General features: G+C 40.2%; 1 protein-coding gene across 2 annotated transcripts; it reads right to left on the minus strand.

The window, feature by feature from the left end:
* Window positions 1-791: 791 nt before the first annotated feature.
* LOC135512261 (cilia- and flagella-associated protein 36-like) lies at window positions 792-19198 on the minus strand. Of its 2 annotated transcripts, XM_064934104.1 has the most exons (12): window positions 19087-19198; window positions 18832-18982; window positions 16843-16907; window positions 16485-16586; window positions 11600-11714; window positions 11186-11273; window positions 3355-3511; window positions 2580-2682; window positions 2292-2452; window positions 1937-2080; window positions 1521-1628; window positions 792-1346 (listed from the first exon to the last, which is right to left on the minus strand). In XM_064934104.1, exons 2-12 carry the CDS (start codon window positions 18932-18934, stop codon window positions 1263-1265), a joined length of 1230 nt encoding a protein of 409 aa, XP_064790176.1. In that variant the 5' UTR covers window positions 18935-18982; window positions 19087-19198; the 3' UTR covers window positions 792-1262. The 2 variants fall into 2 exon arrangements, with proteins under 2 accessions (XP_064790176.1, XP_064790177.1); XM_064934105.1 differs by lacking the exon at window positions 1521-1628 and having other exon boundaries at window positions 18832-19197.
* Window positions 19199-24083: the final 4885 nt, after the last annotated feature.

Raw genomic sequence — 24083 nt, forward strand, 5'->3', positions numbered from 1 at the left:
GTGAGATGTCAGGGAAAGGTGGAAAGCATTTAATCTACAAGCATGGATAGTACAACAGCTGAGTGCCCAAATGTAACCATTTCAAATGTCTAGATCGTGTCTCCATGAACATTTTGGACAAGTGCATTTACTACCACTTTCGCCATTCTAAACATTTGATACGTTTTCAGATTGTGACCCTGGCATTGTGTGAATCTAGCTTTATTTTAATCTGGAGGAGTTGAATTTCACCAATGATTTATATTTACACTAGATGACTGTTAAAGGGGTGCTGTGAAGCTACAGTTCCTCAAAAGTAAAAAATATTTAGAAATGCATTTGTCTACATTTCATTTTTGGCATATTTATTCTTAGACACCTTAATACTTTTAAATGATAGTGAGCTAAACATACATATTTTCCTTAATGTATAATTGAGATACTGTCCCAACTAAAAAAGAGAGGACAAAATTACGGCCGACCAGAGGCTTCAAAGTTCTCAATGGCCAATACATAACATCAGCAATTCAGGGTTTATATACATTGATTTGACCCTGCAATACAAGTGTGAACAACCTGCTTATTTTTCTGAATTGTGTTAATAACTACAACCCTTACATTTTTCATATACAGTAAAGTTTGTATATTTGTGTGCTGATCATTTCCTAATGCCTATTCACACTTAACTGGATGTATACCTCAGAGCATCTTATCTACAAGCATGGATAGTTAATTCCATCTTTTCATGCTAACCACCTGTCACAGATCAGTAGGTTTATTACACAAGCTCTCTGGCAGAATTTATTATTTAAAAAAAAAAATGTATTTATTAAACCACATATTATACAAAGGGATAGTTCACCCAAATTACAAAATTACTTACCCTGTAAGCAGTCTATAGACCAGGTATGACAGCAATTCATACATTGGTTTCGTTTCCCTGGCACTGTTAACACATGCTAACATTTAACCATTTGTGGAACAAATCATATTCAAGTCATAGGACCAATATTAGAATAGTTTGTGCATAATTTCCAAATCAGTGCCAGGGAAACTAAACCAAAGCATGGATTGTTGTCACCTTGCCCATAGACTGCTTATAGGGTAAGGAAACCAATGTGTCATTCCCTTTTAAGACTATCAATAACCATTGAAATAGTACATTCCATTACAAATGCACATTTCCTGTTGCCCCTTCACAAGCACAGTCCATCTCAGCTTCCCAATGAATTGATGGTCCAGTTGGTCTACAGTTACACTCTGGGGGGGGATATATTGCAGTTTTACTTTTTGATGACTTCCTCTTTCAGTTTTTCTGCCAGATGTTTTCTTTTCTGCAACTTCTTTTTTTCTTCGACAGAGATCTCCTATGAAGAGAACAAAGTGAGTCAAATTCTGAACGGTAGCACCACTAAATCTAGTCAAGTCGCACATATCAGCCATATTGACAGGCACAGGGCTGTAGCCACAGTAAGAATAGAATCACATACGGCAGCAGCACTACAAAGTGAAATCAAAATGTCATCACTCAAACAGATCACCTTGGGTTGCTTCTCCTGTCCCCCCAAAGGAGAGCTCACAGGCTGGGGTGCATTGACCCTCTCTTCATTTATACTAGCACCACCCCCGTTCATTTTGGGACCATCGTCCTTTGATTGGCAATGCAGCAAAAGAAAATGATAGGGGAATAAAGAGCAGGAGAAAATCCAAACTTCAAAAAGGGAAGAATGTCAAAACACAAACCTGAGACTAAATATCAGGGGAAATCAAGAGAAAGGATTGAAACACAAAAAACAATGAGACAGGAAGACCAGAGTTGACCCCAGGTGCTATGCAGTCATCAGCTGAGGTGTGCATTATTATCTACCACAAATTAAAGCTGTTACGTGTGTCTTATGGAGGAGTACTACCCATATGTTTATAGGAAGAGACATTATAGAAGAAGGTGTGATGTTACCGGTGTGCTGGGAGTGGGTGCTGGGGTTTCTGGTGTGGCTGGTTTGGGTCTCTGCTCTTTTTTCATGGCCTGAAGCTTGTCCCTCTGCTGCCTCAGGTACAGTGCCCTTTGCTGGAGTTGCTCTTGCTGCTCTGCTGACAACTCCTGAACACACAGAGAAACACAATCCATCAGTTCTCAGTCTCCAACAAAACTGGTAATGTAGCATTTCAAGGTTTCCTTTCTATGTACTGTTGCCTGAGTGTTGCTTTTCCCCCACAATCAAGATATCCAGCGGAGGCTTTCATTCAGAGTGATTTATAGTCAGTGCATGACACACATGGCATGTATGGTATATGCAGTAGGAGAGACTCACTGTGAATGGCTTGGAGATGCCAGCCTCCTTACGTGCCTCTTCTATCCATCCCTCTGCAGCCGGGCTGCTGCTCCCCTTCTCCCAAGAGACAGTCGGAGGCTCAGTGCCCTTCACTGGAACCCTCACTGCAGGCAGGATCCTTGGCTCTGCACTGTGCCGCTCTGCATCAACACATAGGGTATATGAGTAATAGATGGTTCTGAAGTATATTCAACCTTTTAGCATTCATGTGCTACAGGAAAGACTTCAAGGGGAACAGAGTAGTGTATACAGAGTCTGTACTATTACCTGATGGCAACTTAGAAAGGGCAAATGTGCTGGTCTTGGCTGGACTTATCTGTCCACCACTTCCAGCTACAGCAGGCTCTTTCCTCTGAGATGTACTGTTCACCTACAGGGAGGGCACAGGGCAGCCATGTCATTGCATCTAGCTGTTCCAGTTCTAATGCCATACTGAGCTTCATAAAGTTCAGATTGTACAGCTAACAGTTCAGTGTGAACAATCTGTTATTGCATAACTAGGGGGGGGTTGCATTGCCATTCACCAGTGCGACAGAGGGCTGTTGGCCACCACTGTTCCCCACCTTCGCATGTGCAACATACAAGAGTTGTCACATACCCCACAATAGGTTAATATACAGGCTAAAACACCACATTGTAACGATAATGCAGCAAAAACACTGTTACAAGTCAATGCTTTCGTTTATAGGGACACAAGCCTCTTTCTGAGATGACTTTGATTGAAAAAAAACCTGTCCTTGAATAGGGCTGGATATCTGCCAGATCATGTACTGCTCTGCATTAGTAGATTGATGTGACTGATCGAAGACCATCTAATAACATGCAGGGGCTATGCAGGGGCTGTAAGCAGCTGGCTGCAGCACTCATCACTGCCCCTTTGCTTTGATGCTTAATTACATGGCTCAGAAAAATACTATAGCTCCCAATACATGAAATGAGACACATTTATCACACTCTGAAGAAAGGCAGACAAAGAGTCATTGGTGTTTATTCTTTTTGTATTACATCACTCCATTGAGTCAGTATTAGATTCATAACTCACCTTGTTGGTGGTGTTTGTCTGTTGAGTGGAGGCGGTCGTCTGGATGCTGGCTGCTTCTAGAAGTGGCCTATCAGAGCAGCTTCTGGACGTGGAGCCAATCTCCTCCTCTGACTGCAGTCTCAGAGCCATCTCTTGGTCATATTCATCCTTTGACATCCTGTGCAAACATATAGAGGGAGATATCAGTAGATGAATCCCCTATTCTGGGCCTAGATAGTCACATAACACCGATGATAAGAGAGGTTACTTTACGACAAAGAATGTGAATGTGTTACTTGTAGTTGAATAAAGGTTGGCCTACTGCCAGTCTTAAACAACATACAGTACATTAACCCACAAAGTACTGAAGTATGAGTGTTATAAAGACACTAAGGCCCAAAGCTGGCATGAGTCCAAGCTCCTGTCCTTCGCGATCACCTTGCTACCACTCACCATCATGATCTCTTAATTGAGTTGATTAGCAGCTTAATTCAACAAGGATGAAACTTTCCATCACACAGGATTTGAAGAGCACAAAAATGTTGCAACATTTTCGATGAGCATAGCCGAGAACATAACTTAATATGAGAGCAACATAGGCCAAGTGGTCTCTACACAATCTGTGCTATAAAATAGGCCTCGCTCTTGTGAAGCACATCTCAAAGCTCTGGGTAAACTAGCAATCTAATGCCCCGATTAGACCACTTACAGTCAAAGCATGAAAGCATCACATAGATCTATAACATGTCCCTCTGAGACTTCAAGAAGACAATCAGGGCCAAAGAATGGTGGGTGGGGCCAACCCTAAAACAAAATGACAAAAACACAATTCTCTCCATTGGCATGGAGTGTAAACCCCTCAATTTCAGTGTAACACTAAGGAGCTTAGTTCCCTATGGACACACAACCTTTAGTGCTGCACTTCGCTTAGCTTCAAATGCAGAAATCGCATTAGAGATAGAGCGGCTTATAGAACAAGGAAGATATAATCTTGGATGATTTGGCACTCACTGATTTACTACACAGCTATCTAATATGAAACATGACGACACAGACACATGGGTTTATAGTGAGACCAGTATTTGTGTTGTTCCTGGCTATACATCAGATGTCATTTCTGCTCACAAGCTGATACCTTCTCCGCCTCAACCTGTTGCTTCCGAAGTTTTATAAGTGTTTGTGTCAACACCTGCTACCAACTACCTAGCTAAGTTGCAATGGAGCCCGCTTCGCCTGGAATAGCTAATGAACATTTCCAACTCTGTAGAAGCTGTGTTTATTACGCTCTTGTCTGGGACAATATTGACAATCCGGAGTTCCAATGTGGCAATTGTTTGCTAGTGGACGATTACAGGAATGAGGTGGTTATGCTTAGCAAGCAAATCTCAATTCTGCACAAATTTATGGGGAAAACGCGGCACGGACCTGATGAATGTTTCCCCGCCTTGTCATCTGTCCCTATTCGAATGGCCTGTGCTACCTGGAACTAGCCTGCCAAAGAAGTCGTCTCCATCTGCTTCTCCTCCTCCATCTTGTAATGAAGTAGACGAGAACAGCAAGAAGACTGTTCCAATCAGCGCTGGTCCCATGTCACAAGTGGCGGAAACCGAAGGCAGCGGCATGCTGCTAAGTGGATAGGATTGACTGCGAGAGGGTCGGTGCAGATGACTGCGAGAGGGTCAGAGCCGATTGACATGACTCGTGTTGGAATTATTGTAATCTAAAGTAGACTTAGATTTCTTCAAAAAAATCAAAAACTTTTATTTAATTATTGCAGTTATGGAGCTGGTCAGTAATCACCCCTGGAGGTGATCACTGAGAACTCAACGAGCTGGTTTGAGCCACAGCACTTTGTAGCAAAGTCCATCCCCCTTCAGTCTACATGACAAACAACAGAGGTATGGAATGGTTCACAAGGTTAAGATTTGTATGAAATATACTTAAGAATTCACAGCAGGCAGAGACCAGGATCATTGTGTAGTGACCAGGGTCTGTCCCTGGAGTCATCTCTCCCTGGTACCGAATAGAACAGAAACATTAACTCATTGTAAATCTTCTAGAGGCCCATCCAGATGGGCCACAAAGATGAGCGTTCTAACAACCATTTGATGCAATAACAGCATTATAACTTAATCTTGTAATTTCCAACATACTCTAACTACGCTGATTCCAGCAACGGCTTCGTCGGCGAGTTTGGGTCCTTTCCCTCTCTCTGGATCTGACGGGGCACTGCTTGCTGTGGGAGGTCTGGACCTGTCGCCGGGAGCAGTGGACGTACGCTATTCTGCTTCTCGTGGATCCGTGAAAAGGTTCAACGAATTGTGTGAGGGGTGGGAATGGGCGGATTTCTCAATTCCCTTCTCGGGCTGTTGTATAGGGCAGTTCAATGGTGAGAAATTTCTCAGTCCATGGAGCAAAAACTTTGTGCTATCCAGGAGCATGAGTACAGGACATCAATAAGCTGCTCCCAAACATTTTAAACATCAGGAAATTGAGTTTCATGGTTCATGTGGGATTCAATGACATTATGAAGGGCAGCTCAGAACAGCTGAAGATGGAATTTAAAGAAACTGATTGTGTAACTGCTTGACACCAACAAACACCCCATAATATCTGGCCCTCTGCCCTCCCTAAATCGTGGCATTGAACATTTCAGCAGACTTTTAGCCCTCCATAACTGGCTCTGAGACTATTGCAGCTCTGTGGGTGTAACATTTATTGACAATTTTGATACCTTTTGTAAACAATGCTCATTTTATAAGGAGGATGGTATCCACCCAAATAATTTTTGTTCCTGGATCCTTTCACCGCATTATAAGGCTGCATTGACACAATTACTTATCAATGACCCCAGCACAGTTAATCCCTACCATTGTCATAATGCTTCAGCAAATGTACATTATCCCAGGGTCATTGGAAGACAATGTACTGCAAGTAACCTAATTTATGTTCCTCTAACTGCCCTGAATGTATCTGCTGATCCCACAGCTATATGCAGTAATCATGTGCCTATGGATCAGAGTTATAGTGTTAGCACTGAGGTGGTGTGCCCTAGTAGGAAGTCCACTGTGTGCAGCTCACCCTGCACTAACATACATAGCATGAGTATGTCTACTCTTGCTAAGCTTTCCAGTGAAGATAACAATCAAGCAGTCCATAAAGTGCTAAAAATAGCCCACTTTAACATACATGTAGCCTAAGAAACAAGGTTCATGAAGTCAATAACTTGCTAGTAACAGATGACATTCATATTCTATCTCTGAAACTAACTTAGATAATACATTTTATGATAGTGGTAGCAATACATGGTTATAACATCTACATTATTGCCAATGGCTGCAGTGTTGTGGTCTATGTTAAGAACCACATTCCTGTAATGCTTAGAGAGGATCTCATGTTAAATACTGTTGAAGTAATATGGCTACAGGTTCATCTGCCTCACCTAAAACCCATTCTTGTGGGAAGATGCTATAGACCACCAAGTGCTAACAGTCAGTATCTGGATAATGTGTGTGAAATGCTTGATAATGTGTGTGATATCAACAGAGGTATATTTTCTGGGTGATTTCGATATTGACTTTCATTAAGCTGCCCACTCAAGAAACAGCTTCAAACTGTACCCAGTGCCTGCAACCTGGTCAACCTACCAGGGCAGTTACAAAGAGTACAGAAATGAAATCATCAACATGTATTCATCACATCTTTATTAATGCAGCAGTAATTTCCTTTAAAGCAGTATCCAAATCCAACAATATAGTAGCCATTTCTAGGAAAACCAAAGTTCCAAAGGCTGGGCCTTTTTTTGTTGTTGCCTGAAATGACATACCCAAATCTAATTGCCTGTAGCTCAGGACCTGAAGCAAGGATATGCATATTCTTGATACCATTTGAAAGGAAACACTTTTCTAATTTGTGGAAATGTGAAATTAATGTAGGAGAATAACACATCGTATTCTTGTTCAAAATGTTGTATCAAAACTGCCCTATGATCAGGGGGACGCCGATCCTGTAGATGTTGAGCGGTAATACAACACATTTTGTAGTGTTTCTTATGTTGATGACACATTTATGAAATTGCTTATCCCAGTTATTAATAAACATGCACCCATTTAGAAAATGACTAAAAACTGTTAAATCCCCTTGAATTGATGAGGAATTAAAAAATTGTATGTTTGAGAGGGATGAGGCAAAAGGTATGCCAAATAAGTCTGGCAGCACAACCGATTAGCAAATGTACTACAAATTGAGAAATCATGTGACTAAAGTGAATAAAAAGAAGAAACTATACTATGAAACAAATAAATTATATAAAGAATGATAGTAAAAAGCTTTGGAGCACCTTAAATGAAATTCATCACAAAACCCACTGATATTGCCAACTACTTTAATATTTTTTTTATTGGCAAGATGAGCAAATTTAGGCATGACATTCCAGCAACAAACACTGACACTACACATCTGATCAAATTATGAAAGCCAAGGATTGTAATTTTGAATTTCGTAAAGCATGCATGGAAAAGGTGAAACAATTATTTCTGTCTATCAACAATGACAAGCCACCGGGATCTGACAACTTGGATGTAAAATTACTGAGGATAATAGCAGACGATATTGACAGACCTTTTTGCCATATCTTTCATTTAAGCCTGCTAGAAAGAAAGTGTGTGCCCCCAGGCCTGGAGGGATAAAAAAGTCATTCTCCTACATAAGAATAGTAAAGCTTTACCTTTACTGGCTCAAATAGCCGACCAAATAGCCTGTTACCCATGCTTATTAAGTTTGTGTTATACTTCAGTGAGGCTTTTTTGGCATTATTGATCATAATCTGCTACTGGAAAAACGTATGTGTTATGGCTTTACACCCCCTGTTATATTGTGGATAAAGAGTGTTATATTGTGGATAAAGAGTTACCTGTCTAACAGAACACAGAGGGTGTTCTTTAATGGAAGCATCTCCGACAAAATCCAGGTCGAATCAGGAATTCCCCAGGGCAGCTGTCTAGGCCCCTTACTTTTTTCAATTTTTACTAATGACATGCCACTGCTTTTGAGTAAAGCCAGTGTGTCTATGTATGTGGATGACTCAACACTATACACGTCAGCTACTATAGCAACTGAAATGACTGCAACACCTAACAAAGAGCTGCAGTTAGTTTCAGAATGGGTGGCAAGGAATAAGTTAGTCCTAAATATTTCTAAAACTAAAAGCATTGTACAAATCATTCACTATACCCTAAACCTCAACAAAATCTTATAATAAATAATGGGGAAATTGAGCAAGTTGAGGTGACTAAACTGCTTGGAGTAACCCTGGATTGTAAACTGTCATGGTTAAAACATATTAATAGAACAGTAGCTAAGATGGGGAGAAGTCTGTCAATAATAAAGTGCTGCTTCTGCCTAAACAGCACTATCAACAAGGCAGGTCCTATAGGCCCTAGTTTTGTTGTACCTGGACTACTGTTCAGTCATGTGGTCAGGTGCCACAAAGAGGGACTTAGGAAAATTGCAATTGGCTCAGAACAGGGCAGCACAGCTGGCCCTTGGATGTACACAGAGAACTAACATTAATAATATGCATGTCAATCTCTCCTGGCTCAAAGTGGAGGGAAGATTGACTTCATCACTACTTGTATTTGTGAGAGGTTGAATGTTGAATGCACCGAGCTGTCTGTTTGAACTCGTAGCACACAGCTCGGACACTCATGCATACCCCAAAAGACATGCTTTTACATGCTTTTCAACCGATCACTGCCCGCACCTGCCCGCCCGTCCAGCATCACCACTACTAACATCAATGATGTTGCTCTCGCTGCTGGTGATTCTTTGATCCACCTCTATGCAGACGACACCATTCTGTATACCTCTGGCCTTTCGTTGGACACTGTGTTAACTAACCTCCAGATGAGATTCAATGCCATACAACTCTCCTTCCATGGCCTCCAACTGCTCTTAAATGCAAGTAAAACTAAATGCATGCTCTTCAACCAATCGCTGCCCACACCTGCCCGCCCGTCCAGCATCACTACTCTGAACGGTTCTGACTTAGAATATGGGGACAACTACAAATACCTAGGTGTCTGGATAGACTGTAAACACTCCTTCTAGACTCAAAATTAAATCTAGAATCGGCTTCCTATTTCGCAACAAAGCATCCTTCACTCATGCTGCCAAACATACCCTCGTAAAACTGACCATCCTACCGTTCCTCGACTTTGGCGATGTCATTTACAAAATAGCCTCCAACACTCTACTCAACAAATTGGATGCAGTCTATCACAGTGCCATCCATTTAGTCACCAAAGCCCCATATACTACCCACCACTGCGACCTGTACGCTCTCGTTGGCTGGCCCTTGCTTCATACACATCGCCAAACCCACTGGCTCCAGGTCATCTACAAGTCTCTGCTAGGTAAAACCCCGCCTTAGCTCACTGGTCACCATAGCAGCACCCACCCGTAGCACGCGCTCCTGCAGGTATATCTCACTGGTCACCCCCAAAGCCAATTCTTCCTTTGGCCACCTTTCCTTCCAGTTCTCTGCTGCCAATGACTGGAACGAACTGCAAAAATCACTGAGGCTGGAGACTCATATCCCCCTCACTAGCTTTAAGCACCAGCTGTCAGAGCAGCTCACAGATCACTGCACCTGTACGTAGCCCATCCAACTACCTCATCCCAATATTGTATTTATTTATCTTACTCCTTTGCACCCCAGTATCTCTACTTGCACATTCATCTTCTGCACATCTACCGTTCCAGTGTTTAATTGATATATTCTAATTACTTCGCCACCATGACCTATTTATTGCCTTACCTCCCTTATCCTACCTCATTTGCACACACTGTATATATACTTTTTCTACTGTATTATTGACTGTATGTTTGTTTATTCCATGTGTAACTCTGTGTTGTTGTATGTGTCGAACTGCTTTGCTTTATCTTGGCCAGGTCGCAGTTGTAAATGAGAACTTGTTCTCAACTAGCCTACCTGGTTAAATAAAGGTGAAAAAAAAATGCCACCAGAGGTCTCTTCACAGCCCCCATGTCTGGAACAGACTATGGGAGGCGCACAGTACTGCATAGAGCCATGGCGACATGGAACTGTATTCCACATCAGGGTAACTGATGCAAGCAATAGAATCAGATTTTAAAAATAATAATAATACATATTATAATAATAATAATATATATATATATATAAATATAAATAAATAAAATACACCTTATTGAACAGCGGGGTCTGTGAAGAGACACAATCACGATAACATACGCACTGCACTATACAAACACGTACACATGGATTTTGTGTTGTAGATATGTGATAGGAGAGTAGTGGCCTGAGGGCACACACTTAATGTGTTGTGAATTTATTGTAATGTTTTTTAAATTGTTTAACTGCATTAATTTTGCTGGACCCCAGGAATGGGGATCCATAATAATACAAATACACTGATCCCCAAAGAGGACATTGGATTTGCAACCAGAGCAAACACCAGCACACTGTACAGAACACAAACATCAAAATGGATACTTTTGTAGCCAAGTGCATTAGCATACATAGCATAATGCTTAGAGCCAGGAGTTGTTCATGACCAAATGTCCTGACCAGGAAAGCCTCCAGACCCGGGTTATAGACCATCATTGGAGCTTTTTCAAGGTCTAAGGATGTGCTCAGGAAAAACTATGGGCCCTATGTATGCTCCAATGAGTAAAGGAAACTACACAAAGGCCTACATCATTGATGAGATCCTGATGAAAACACTTTTCCTACAAAATTACATCAATAAATTACAGAGTCACAGTGCATGTATGAGATTGGGTGGAAAGGCCTCAGTTCTATGTCTCTTACTTGAGCACCTCCTGAAGAATCTTCAGCTCCTGCTTCTCCAGCTCACTCATCACATCTGCTCCATCTGTGAGACACTCAGGTAGAGCGCCTACGCACATATTAGAAGAAACGGTTTAATTGGTGTCGTTTTAGAAAGTGTAGGCTCATCAGTACCATAGTGTGTGTGTGAATGTAGAATATAAGCAGGTATGGTAAGCAAGCATTAGGACTAGGGCTGCAAAAATATCAAGTCACTTTCCCATATTTTCTACAGAAATCCCACTTGAAAGACTCAGAGAATCAAGAGAATAATCAGGAAATCCAGAATCCTCCAAACAGGACTTCTGGAAAATCTGGACATTTTTGTAAAGTTATAGGATTCTGAAACCCTAATTGGGAGTTGTGTGACAACTCTGACAAGGCCAATAAGCCTACCATTTCTCTCTTTAATGACACGCAGTGCCTGGAGCTGCAGCTCCATATTCTTCTGTACCATGAGAGCCCTGAACATCTGGAAGTCATCTGTGGCCAGGACGGGATGGAATACAGCCTGTATCAAGGTAGACAGGACAGGAGCAGAAAATAGTTAGGCCTATCTAACAGTAATTAGGATGGACATTGAACAAACAGTCAAAAAGGGGTTAGTAACAAGTTAATAACAAGCACAAATAATTGTAAACATTATCTAACTATTTTGGCTAGATCATGCTTGTACTTTCTACTGCCTCCGGGTGTGCACTCTTGGCAGTTGGCTCTGTCATTGTTACAGTGGGCCAACAGCATGGTTAGGGTTGAAACTAGCTCTCTCTCTCTCTCTATCACACACACCTGATGTCTTTTTCTGGCCCAGGTAAGTCCCAGAGGGCACCGCTGGATCTGGGACTAAGTAACACTCTCTATCAGGAATAGCTCCCTTGAGCTGTTCCTATATCTCACTAACCCAATTCAGGCCTGGTCCACTAATCCTGTCATAGATCAGGTCTACCTGAATTCCAGAAGCTAACCGTCTCAGGCTCACAAACCAACATCACCAGATGGAGAAACAGAATACATCATTATTATGTACTGGAACTATTTCCTATTGTGTATTGTCATGCAGGTCCATACATTCTTTGGCCATGGAGTTGAACATGATGGGACATGCTCCTCAGTCCACGACGAGGAGGAAGCATTTCAAGAAGATCTAGGCTGTAAATTAACTTGAATGTTTTGCAGGAGAGCATTACATACTGACCAGCCCGCACGCGTACGTGTGTCCGCACGCATGTTGATTTTGTCCACCCACACCAGACTCGATCAGGACACGCAGGTTGAAATATCACAACGAACTAGTGATGCACCGGTATGACATTTTTGGCGGATACCCATATCCGATATTTTCCTTGCAAAAAAAAAAATATATACAACTATACCGATATTTACATTTTTTTGCGGCCATTTAAGCATTCTAGTACAGTTAAATGGTTAACACACACACAAACATGGACGCCGTGCTCTAAGGCACTGCATCTCAGTGCAAGAGGCGTCACTATAGTCCCTAGTTCGAATCCAGGCTGTATCACATCTGGCCATGATTGGGAGTCCCATTGGGCGGCGCACAATTGGCCCATCGTCATTCAGGTTTGGCCGGGGTAGACCGTCATTGTAAATTAACTGACTTGCCTAGTTAAATAAAGGTTACACACCACACTGTCCAAAAAGTTATGTTGTTGGCATTTACGTATGTCCCCATTACCAGTAAAACATAATCAAAACCTATTTCTTTCACTTACTTGATGTGCTGTTTGTTTGTTCATTTGTTCAGTCATTCCATTCTCAACCAGTATTTATATGGAACGCTGTTTGGGTCTTTGCGTGTCAAAAAAGATACATGTCAAATAACACTATTTGACGTGTCAAATATGCTTGTTGACCAATCAGGACCTGAATATGACTGCACGTCACATAATAATTTAACGCGTTCATTCATTTCTTACGTAGTTATTACACATTACAGTGCTGGTCATAAAGGAAAGCTAGCTAGCTCATGGATGCAAACAATGTTCTTCCCCAAAAACATAGCAAAACGACATAATCTGTTTCAGTAGCTATAGTTATCTAGCTAACTATATAGCTTGGTGTCATCATCTAAAATAACCCTAATTTATAAGACTGTTCTTATTTGCTAATGGTGGTCGGACCCATAAATGTAAAGCTAGCCACAATAAAGATTAGCCACAATAGTGGACTTTGCGGTTAGCCTTCTAAATAAAAGTATGTCACTGACAGTGATGCTAATGAATACAAATAGTAGAATTATGCCATAATTGAATAGATCGTGCTAAACGAGGTTGGACTGTTGTTATATGAAATCAACAAAAGACAATAATTTGTCAATTTGACAAATCTGTTGAAATCACACTGGATATATTATACTTTAGAATTGCATTGTGGTCATACAAATTTCACTGTACAGCCTTACCTATGGATGGTGGATCAATGACATGGGGTATCAGTCTACTAAGTGACACCCAGAGAACATTAGCGTTGTAGCTCTTATTGCGGGACTCTGAAACAACTGTGAATTGAGCCACATGTATTGTCTACCTATCTGTTTTGAACACTATTCCTGAGGAAAAATGTGTGTGGATGTTTTGGGTATTGAGTAGACTGATACCCCATTTCATTGATCCCCAATCCTTAGGTAAAGCTGTAGAGTGCAATATGAATGTCAATACACACAATAGGCTGACTGAGGAGGTGATTTCACACAGTCACCGTCCCGCGATAAGAGCTACAATGCTAATATTTGCGTAAACTCTTCACAGTTGTGTTCTGTGGGTGTCACTGAGTAGACTGATACCGTATTTCATTGCTTCACATTCCAACCTTGTTTAACATTATCAAGTCAAAATATGGCATGACTCCACCAATTGTAACCTTCTGCATCACTTTCAAAAAGGTAATTTTATTTTGAAGGCAAATCGCAAATTCCACTAATGTGCCTAATCCTTATTGTGGCTAGCTTCACAACACATAACCCGGTCCAGTCGAGCCTCACTAGCCAGATGAAACTAGCTGGCTGCTTATAACATTAGCCTTTGGCTAAGTAGCTGGCTAGCTATTTATTTTCATGAACTGATGTTCAATTTCAATAGGCGAACAACAAGTGGCTACCTAGCTAATAGTTATTCACAAGGATTCCTAAATCATTGCTAAGAATAATGAAAATGACTGCAGTTTCTATTGCTCATTGTTTTCAGGCTCTTTGTATTCGTGCTAGCTACCCCAGAAGTTGCGGTCAAACAAATAATGCTTTTTTTACCAACGTGGTATTGTAAACACATCGTTCGTGGCCGGTGTTTGCTTGTTTGTAGACGTTTTTGTGCAGCTTTGACAGTGCTAATGATAGTAGTGATGGTGCTTGGCTTGCACGTGCAAATTCAGAACACACAACATTCTGTAATAGAACTGTGTTATTTGACATGTTAAATTAAAAGCTTATTTAACGGGTCAAATAGTGTTATTGTCAAATAGTGTTATTTGACGTGTATCTTTTTTGACACGCAATGACCCAAACGGCGTTCCATAGTATGTCGTGAAGCTAATAGCAGTGATGCCATTACCGTGTAACTCCGGTAGGGAAATAGCGCATTTGGTAGTGTGTACCGGTGCTCAACCAGTCGCGAAAGCCAACATCAACCACAAAAGAGAACAGTTGATTGTCAAGGGCAATGAATTCCGTTATCTTGGCATTAATGGATTTAGCCTCTACTCTTTCAAATGACTGCTCGATCCACACAGCAGACATTGTGGGTTAGGTTAGGAATGCTGTGTTGCACGTGTAACACAAAATTTTACGTGGCGTCATTACGTCATGTACCAACGTTATAGGTATGCACGTCTGCTTTGACATCGATTTTGCACATCGGCATTAAACTAGACATCGGGCCGATACCAATGTTGGCATTTTTAGCTAATATCGTCCAATTCCGATATGTTCACCGATATATCGTGCATCCCTTCTCTGAACCAACTATATTAATTCGGGGACAAGTTGAACAGCATTAAACATTTATGGCAATTTAGCTAGTTTGATTTTGCTCGCTAATTTGTCCTGAGATAAACATTGGGTTGTTATTTTACCTGAAATGCACATGGTCCTCTACTCCGACAATTAATCCATAGATAAAAGTGTAAACCAAGTTCGTTTATAGTAATTTCTCTTCCTTCAAGCTTCTTTTTTGGACTTTATATGGCGGTTGGCAACCAAGGTGCATTACCACTACCAACTGGATTGGAGTGTGGACCTCAGTTCATCTTTTAAAGCACCTATGTGGATATATGCTCCTAAAAACCAATGAGGAGATGGGAGAGGTGGGATTTGCAAAAAAAAAAGTCATAATATTATGTCCCCTCCAGTTCTAAAACCAAAGTTGCGCCCCTGGGTCTACAGGATAAGTGATTATTCTGGCACAAAAAGAAACACTTTAAACATAGTTTGTTTTCCTAACACACCAAATGTGCATAACCTAGGCTGGCTTCTAGTGCAAGAAGAATCACGGTTTGAATTTATCTCAGAAACCTGGTAATTGAGTTTGATTGGATATGGCCCAAAGTTACATGTTTAAACAGTAACAATATAATAGGGAGTCCTAAAAAAAGTAGCATCCCATATTAGGCTACCTCAGTGGCATTTTTAGGGACACTAGCACTGTCCACTACTTCTTCCTGCACTGTGCAATAATCATCCCAAATGACTTGATTAGCTTCCAAGTTTAGGTAATCCCTATGAGCAGACCTGAAAATTGACACTTGACTTCATCAGCAAGCAACAAGGCCTTTGGGATGTCATCCCTAATGAATTTCCTCACATACAGGAATCATTTAGGGGCCATGGGATGTTCTTCACTGAATCATAACAAATACATAACAGGCTATATGGCATTAATGGTGCATTAAATGAATCATCATGAGATGGAGGCTATTGAATTATGACCAGATACAGAATATAGCCTGTTCCGTAAGGCCAGAGTCCAAAGTAAGAGACCAAGAGCTGGCAAATCTCCAGCAACCATTGGATGTCATCATCATTATCATACAAATCCCCTAGATATTGGTCATCACAAGAGGCATGATGGAGCAAGTGACAGAGCAGAGTGGCATTAATCCTGGATCTAAAAATATGCCTTATATTGAAAAGACAACTCTTCTACTGTGCAATTGTTTGTAGAGGTTCTGTTATCTGAAACCATTTGCATTGTAAAACTGCACACTCATCTAAATCTATGTATCTTGCGTATTTGTGGCAGCGTATGGAAAAGATGATTATCGCGCTTACCTGTAAGGTTTTGGACTTGGCAAAAGGAGAGGAGCATGCCTCCAAAAACTGCTGCTCATTGATGCCAACCTCTTGCATGTAGGTTTCTAACAACTTCTCCACCTGAAAACAAATGTAGCTACTTGCATCACTGTTTTCCAAAGACAAAACATGTGATGTTAAGACACTGAAAAACTTTTCATTACTAGGCTAACTCATCCATTTCAAATTTTGATTTAGGTCTACTTGGAATTGTAGATCAAAAAATATTTATATTTAAGATGCATGTGTAACGTTAAATAATACAAATAAGAAAACTTGCACAATAACCCAATGCATATTAATGTTGCAAGCCATTCTAAAAAGACTAGCTACTCACCAAATGCTTGTACTGCTGATGGATATCTGTATAAGTCAATTTATTCTCATCTTCGTCATCAAAAACTGAAATAAAATCCAAATTGGTGAACTATGCATAATCTCAATTAAACAACTAGGAGGACACTACCGACATTATGTATTCCTGATTTGCAGCTGTGTTTTTTAATCCATCATCATAAACAATACCAACAAACATCACATTTTCATGTGTGCTTATCTAACATCAGATTACAAAAGTTAGGTTATATAATATATTAGGTCATATATACAGAATATATCTACACAAACATATAAATATATCTACACACACACACATATACACACATATACATACATACATACATACATAATTAAATGTATAGAAATGCAATTAATAGAACGGACAAATAATTGTCTTAAATTGGGACTCGCATTCTATTCCTATGCATTTTATCCTATCCAATATGCAAAATCCTGATAATTTTTGAAAAACTGGCCTCTGGCACAGGGAAGTTTGGCAACTGAGGTGATTGTTATTTTGGTTAAGCACCGTTGTTGCTAGTGTGACAGTTCCACAAGCGAGTGGCTTAAAGGAATGGTAACTAACTAGCGTGAGCCAGACAGATTAGCTAGCTAGCTAGCTAGCTAGCTAACTAACTAGCTAGCTTCTTTGCATCAAAGTACTAATTTATAATTTCCAATAATTGGATTGATGTCACTCAAACATGTGAAGCACTGATGCATTCCAAACAATGTAAACAACTGGGGTGTGTTCAGTCTGTGCCAAAACAGTTCTTAAATAGATGCAAATTAAACAAAACAGGGCGGGACCTATCTGAATTTGTCAAATATAAACAAATGTTATGGTCTATTTGCTTCTGTTTGGTTCTTAAAATGGTAAACGGTTTCAGTAATGAATACACACCCGAACTGGGGTATAATCCAATGATATTTATAAACCCTGGATTGCTGATTCTATGTATTGGCCAAGGAGAGGCTCTGAAGCCACCGATCGGCCATATTGGCACTCCCAAGAAGAAGCAGTTCTCCATAGGAACGAAGGGAATTGTACAGTATTTCAACTAAAGGACAAAAATCACATGTATTTTTTTTTGTTGTAGTGGGGACAGTAAACATTAGAACTTTAAAAAAAAATCCTACTTTAAGGATAACGTTTTTATAGATTTGTATTTATGTTTAGCTTACATAAAATTATTTAAAAGTATGCATTATGGTGTCTGTAATAAAATACGTGGCAAAACAACTGTATACATTAATAAATGCATTTATATAGCTTCCGAAATATATATTTTTAAGTTAGGGGAATGCCAAGATGAGGCACCGTGGCTTCAAACAGCACCCCATGTCAGCCATCTAATATGTATATAAAATATTGGTGAAATCATTATTCCAACAATTCAATTAAACTATTGAACAAAGCACGCCATTCCATGATTTCAATAATTTATATATATATATATATTTCTCCACCCTGATTCAGAATATACTATTTTCATTGTCCATGGCACGCTTGGTTGGTTCAATAGCTATTGACGAGAAAACCCGAATATCCAATCTAACCGAACCGTGTACCTGACGTTACCAGCTCTCTGAAAAATCGGGTAAACAATACTTTCCAGTGGATATGTTTTCTTAAACTGAAGGACAAACTGCACAGACAACCAGTAGAATAAGTTGAAATGTAATTTGATTAAACATTCTGGCTTGTAAGGAACATTTACACGATTTTGCACACATGTATCGGGCTGTATAGATAAATTTACAAATTAAATGTAGTGTTACAGACTGATTAAGAGAGTAAAATCTAACAACAGTTAATTAACGTTAGCTTGCTAAAGTACTCAGAAAAGCCTGCTAACGTTAAGTTAGCTGGCTAGCTAGCTAACTCGGGTGCAAAGCATTGATTATAGCATGTGTAATCCTGGTCCTATAAACCGTTTAATAATTTCCCTTATCGTAAAAAAATATATAAAATAAATGGCCTTACCTGTACATTTGCTTTCCATGAAGTCCGTAACTGGTATGACCCATTCGGGACTTGACAAATATCCAGCGATGCTCTCCACAACCCACTCGCTGTCCTCAGCCATGTTGGCTAATAACACCCTATAATGTTCTTCAGGCGAGGAAGTTTAGCCCTGAAATTGTACAACAATGCACAAGTGAAGTCTAAGGATCCATACATTTGTTGAGATCTAGCTAGCAAGCTAGTCCATTGTTATTATCCCTCTCCGTAACATACTTTGGTAGCTGCATAAAATCTGAAAAAGCGCACTCATGAATTTCGAAAGGGTTGACACCTAATCGGTCCCGGTTCCTATGGTGACCGATTACGTTCTACAAGTAAAACAGTCCGTCAAGTGAGAGCAGTGGGAGTGTGGATTTGACAAGGTTGGAAGAGAGAATGAAAGGGGTTTTCACAAGAAAAGTGTGTATATTGTTCTATTCTATTGTTGACACTTAAGTCTTATACATGACACTGATTATTTGAGCAAAATGTGAATTTCTGTTCATATAATTTCTGGGATATTTTTTTCTCCCATCATTCACACCCGATCATATTAACATTTTATGGTGCTTTCAACACAACCGGGAACTCGGAAAAAACGAGGTCAAATCATGACGTCAGTGGCCTCAGGTCAGAAAGTCGGAGCTCTAGAAAGATGCCCTAGTTCCCGACTGGAATTCAGGGTATAATGACTGTTCCAAACGATTTTCCCAGGTGGAACTCGTTTTTCCCAAGTTCCCAGCTGTCTTGAACACACTGAAGTCTTATAAATCAGAGATTTCCGAGTTCCCAGTTGTTTTGAACGTGGTATTATTGTCTTCCTCTGACGTCATGAGCATCAGGATTAAAACTGAATGTTTGTACATGTGAAATTTTATGTTTATTTGACTGTGCGTAGTCAGACAACATTTGAATATCTCTCCTAAAATTAAGAAAACCAAAAATATATTCAATAATTGGCTACAAAGAGATCTTTCTATACTTGGGAGAGTACTTCTGTCCAAGGCAGAGGGAGTGCCTCGTTTTGTGTACCCCTCATTATCGTTATGTATAAATCCTGCTACTTGTAAAGAGATGAATAAGACCTTTCTTGACTTCATCTGGAAAAATAAGTCTCACAAACTAAAAAAGTCAGTCCTTTCTAACAAAAGAGCTGAAGGCGGTCTAGAAGTGTTGGATTTTGTTGACATAAATAACACTTTCACGATAAACTGGTTGAAAAGATGTTTGATCAATACTGATTCAATATGGTATTTCATTCCAAATAATGTATTTAATAAATTGGGAGGTCTTCAATTTTTACTGAACTGTAATTATATTCCTGAAAGATTACCTGCTAAATTGGCTAGGTTTCACCAACAAGCCTGGAAAATATGTTTCCTGCACAATTTTTCCCCACATAAAGCTCTTTTGTGGAATAATTCAAACATAACTGTAAGGAATAAGTCATTGTTCTACCCTAGCTGGCATAAGATGAATATTGACTTTGTTCTTGATGTTTTCAACAACAAGGGTATTATTCTCACATATAAACAATTTAAAACATTGAAAGAGTTTCCAATACCTTTCAGAGAGCTTATTTCTATGGTCAAAGCCATTCCCAGTGGTCTAATCTTAGCTTTGGTAATGATCACAACGTTTATCCAGAACTCAGATTGGAAGGCGTGGGCTTAATTGAGAAATCTTGTTGTAATAAATATATAAGACAAATTCTTCATTCACAAAATCAACTCACACAGAGAGGAAAGTTTTTCTGGAACATGCTTATTCCTGACATTGTCTGGAAAAATGCATGGTTTAAGGCCTTACAAATAATGTATACCAAACAATGTTAAGTTAAGATATATGCATGTAATTCTATGATATCCAAATTTGTAGCAATTGATGATATCTGCATTTTCGGTGAAAAGGAAGGTGAGAATCTGTCTCACTTGTTCTTTGAATGTAAATTTGTGTCAGAATTTTGGGAAAACCTTGCAAAATACTTTTTTACCATTATGAACACTGCCTATGTTTTTGACATGAAATGTATAATATGTTACTTTTGCAATGATAACAAGACCACTGAAGTGATTGTGATTTTTTAAATTCTTGTTGCCAAATACGTCATGTCATACACAAACAAAAAATTCTATGCCAAAATTACATTTTTTTTTGATTGAATTCAACTATTTTATTAATACATTAACCCTAGTGAACAATAATAAGAATAACATTTTCCTAAATCATTACAATAAGATTTTTTTCAGTGTGATTACAATTGCACAAGAATTGTTTATTTTTTAAACATTTTTGTTTGTGTCACGTTCTGACCTTAGTTCTTTTGTTATGTCTTTGTTTTAGGTTGGTCAGGGCTTGAGTAAGGTGGGTTGTCTATGTTTGTTTTTCTATGTTGTGTTTTGCGTTTGGCCTGGTATGGTTCTCAATCAGAGGCAAGTGTCGTTAGTTGTCTCTGATTGAGAATCATACTTAGGTAGCCTTTTCCCACCTGTATTTCGTGGGTGATTGTTTTCTGTCTTTGTGTATGTCACCAGACAGGACTGTTTCGTTTCGTGTCATTCGCTTTGTTATTTTTGTTTTAGTGTTCTGTGTTTAATAAATTCATCATGAAAACGTTGCGCATTGGTCCGATCTCTCCTACTCCTCCTCAGAAGAGGAGGAAGACGAGCGTTAGTTTGTTTCAGTATTTTCTCGTTTATACCTGCATTCTGTTTTGTATGATGTAAGAATGTAAATTGTTGATCTGTGTTTTGAATTTAAAAAATAAAATAAAATACTGTACGGTCCTGATTCTGCTCGCCATTTAGTGCTAGTGCGCATGTGTAGTAATCCTAGTAAGAAAAGTGGCAGCAATCATGAAACCATAGTTTCTAAACCCAGAGGCACAACATAGCAAGACTTCCGGGAAGGCTTGCGAAGCAGACCAATCAGACCAGGCTAGTTTGCAAAGTCAATGAGAGAAGTTGAAAAAGTATTCCTTTTGCTGTTAATTTTCTTGAAATCCAAAGGCACGTACGAGATTTGAGCCATTGTCTTAAGTAATTGAACATGTTATTACTCCAACCTCGTGAAAGTGATATACTGACACGTTTTCATTTGCCAAAAACATTATATTGAAGGAATGAGTTTGATTTGATGACTATTTAAAAAAATTATGTTTTACCTTTATTTAACTACGCAAGTCAGTTAAGAACAAATTCTTATTTACAATGACGGGCTACACCAGTCAAACCCTAACCAGGAAGCTGGGCCAATTGTGCGCCGCCCTATGGGAGTAAAAGGCGCGCAGATGTCTAATTTTATGCGAGACTACCTTTACAGGCTGACGACACCGCTCGCGTCGCGTGCACTCGCGTTGCAAAATAAATTTTGAAATCTATATTATTCAAATATTGCACCCACACTGTTCGCGTGCACCAACTAGTGTCTGCGTTGCCACGGGCTAAAACAGAAGTCAGTTCTATTTCTGACGCAGATCGCACTGCAAGTCCTGCCTCTCCCATCTACTCATTGGTTTATAGAAGCAGGTACCCACATGCCATCTCCTCATTGGTTATACCCACGTGGGTGACTGAAAGACGAACGAGGTCGGTGGCGGTAATGCATCTAATTTTTGATAGTTGCCAATCGCAGTACAAAGTCAAGAGAAGAAAATGCCTAGAAGGAGGAGAGATGACTAGAAACGATTCGGTTGACCGTTTTATGTGTGGATTAATTGTCGGAGTAGAGGATTTTGTTATTTCAGGTAAAATAACAACTTAATGTTTATACACCAGGACAAATTAGCTAGCAAGTGCAAGCTAGCTAAATTGCCATAAATGTTTAACGCTTTTCAACCTGTCCCCAAATTAATGTAATTGGTTCAGAGTTTGTTTTGATATTTTAACCTACGTGTCGTGATCACGTTTGGTGTGGGGGGACAAAATACATTTATGCACGATGGCGCACACACGCAACCGGTTTGGGTTCCGTGTTTGACCAAATTACGTGTTTCCGCGCATGAGTTTAGCTAGCCAACGCCGTCATGACGTCAACTGCAATTGTGATCGGGGATTTCTATTGGAAAAGCACTTTCTGCCTATTTTCATACTGTACTCTATTTGACGAAACGGCCAATTTATGCTTGATCTGAAAATGAGGTCGGTGACTCTGTATAGATTGTGTGACGCAATTCCGAAGCCTCTGGAGACACACAGAGGCCAAGTTGAGTTCAGTACGACATCGCCATGTGCCTCTAAAAATATGTACCAATGATGAGGGCCCCCAATTGGTTGACGGTAGGCGCGGGCGGGAGCTCCTGTATAAACACAAACTCACTTCCTTGACAACTTCCTTCAGAACTGCTCTGCAATGCTCAGAGAAGCACAAGAAGTATGGATGCCCTGACTTCTGCAGAGGCCATATCACAGTATATGCTGCAAGGCCAATGCAGAAGTTGGATTGACTGTGCAGCCTTTAAGGTGAGAAGGTTACATTAAAAAAACTATTTATGCTTGATCCGCAAATGTGGTCAGAGGCTCGTATGGAGGGTGTGATGCAACTGCGAAGCCTCCAGAGGCATGCAGAGGCCAAACCAAGCTCCGTACTGCATCGCTGTGTGCCTCTCAAATTTTGTAACAATGCGGAGGGCTTCGTGTAGCTCCGCATTGACATGAGAATTCTGTTCATTGACTACAGCTCAGAGTTCAATACCATAGTGCCCTCAAAGATCGTCGCTAAGCTAAGGACCCTGGGACTAAACACCTCCCTCTACAACTGGATCCTGGACTTCCTGACACACCACCCCCAGGTGGTAAGGTTAGGCAACAACACATATGCCATGCTGATCCTCTACACGGGGCCCCTCAGGGGTGCATGCATGCTTATTCCCCCCATGACTGCGTGGCCAAGCACAACTCAAACACCATCATTATCTTTGCCAAAGACACAACGGTGGTAGGCCTGATCACCGACAACGATCAGACAGCCTATAGGGAGGAGGTCAGCGACCTGGCATTGTGGTGCCAGGACAACAACCTCCCCCTCAACGTGCTCAAGATAAAGGAGATGTTTGTGGACTACAGGAAAATAAGTGCCGAGCACACCCCTATTCACATTGACGGCGCTGTTGTGGAGCAGGTTGAGAGCTTCAATTTCCTTGGTGTCCACATCACCAACAAACTGGTCCAAACACCCCAAGACAGTCATGAAGAGGGCATAACAATGCCTATTCCCCCTGAGGAGACTGAAAA

Source organism: Oncorhynchus masou, chromosome 24 (assembly GCF_036934945.1).
Source record: "Oncorhynchus masou masou isolate Uvic2021 chromosome 24, UVic_Omas_1.1, whole genome shotgun sequence".
Classification (NCBI taxonomy): Eukaryota; Metazoa; Chordata; class Actinopteri; order Salmoniformes; family Salmonidae; genus Oncorhynchus; species Oncorhynchus masou.

Excerpts from the sequence above, each read along its gene's own strand:
- LOC135512261 (XM_064934104.1), bottom strand. The coding sequence starts at position 18,934 with ATGGCTGAGGACAGCGAGTGGGTTGTGGAGAGCATCGCTGGATATTTG. Across the intron at positions 3,512-11,185 it reads ATTCTTCAGGAGGTGCTCAA|GATGTCAAAGGATGAATATG; the intron begins GTAAGAGACATA and ends ATGTTTGCACAG. Across the intron at positions 1,347-1,520 it reads GACAGGAGAAGCAACCCAAG|GAGATCTCTGTCGAAGAAAA; the intron begins GTGATCTGTTTG and ends TTCTCTTCATAG.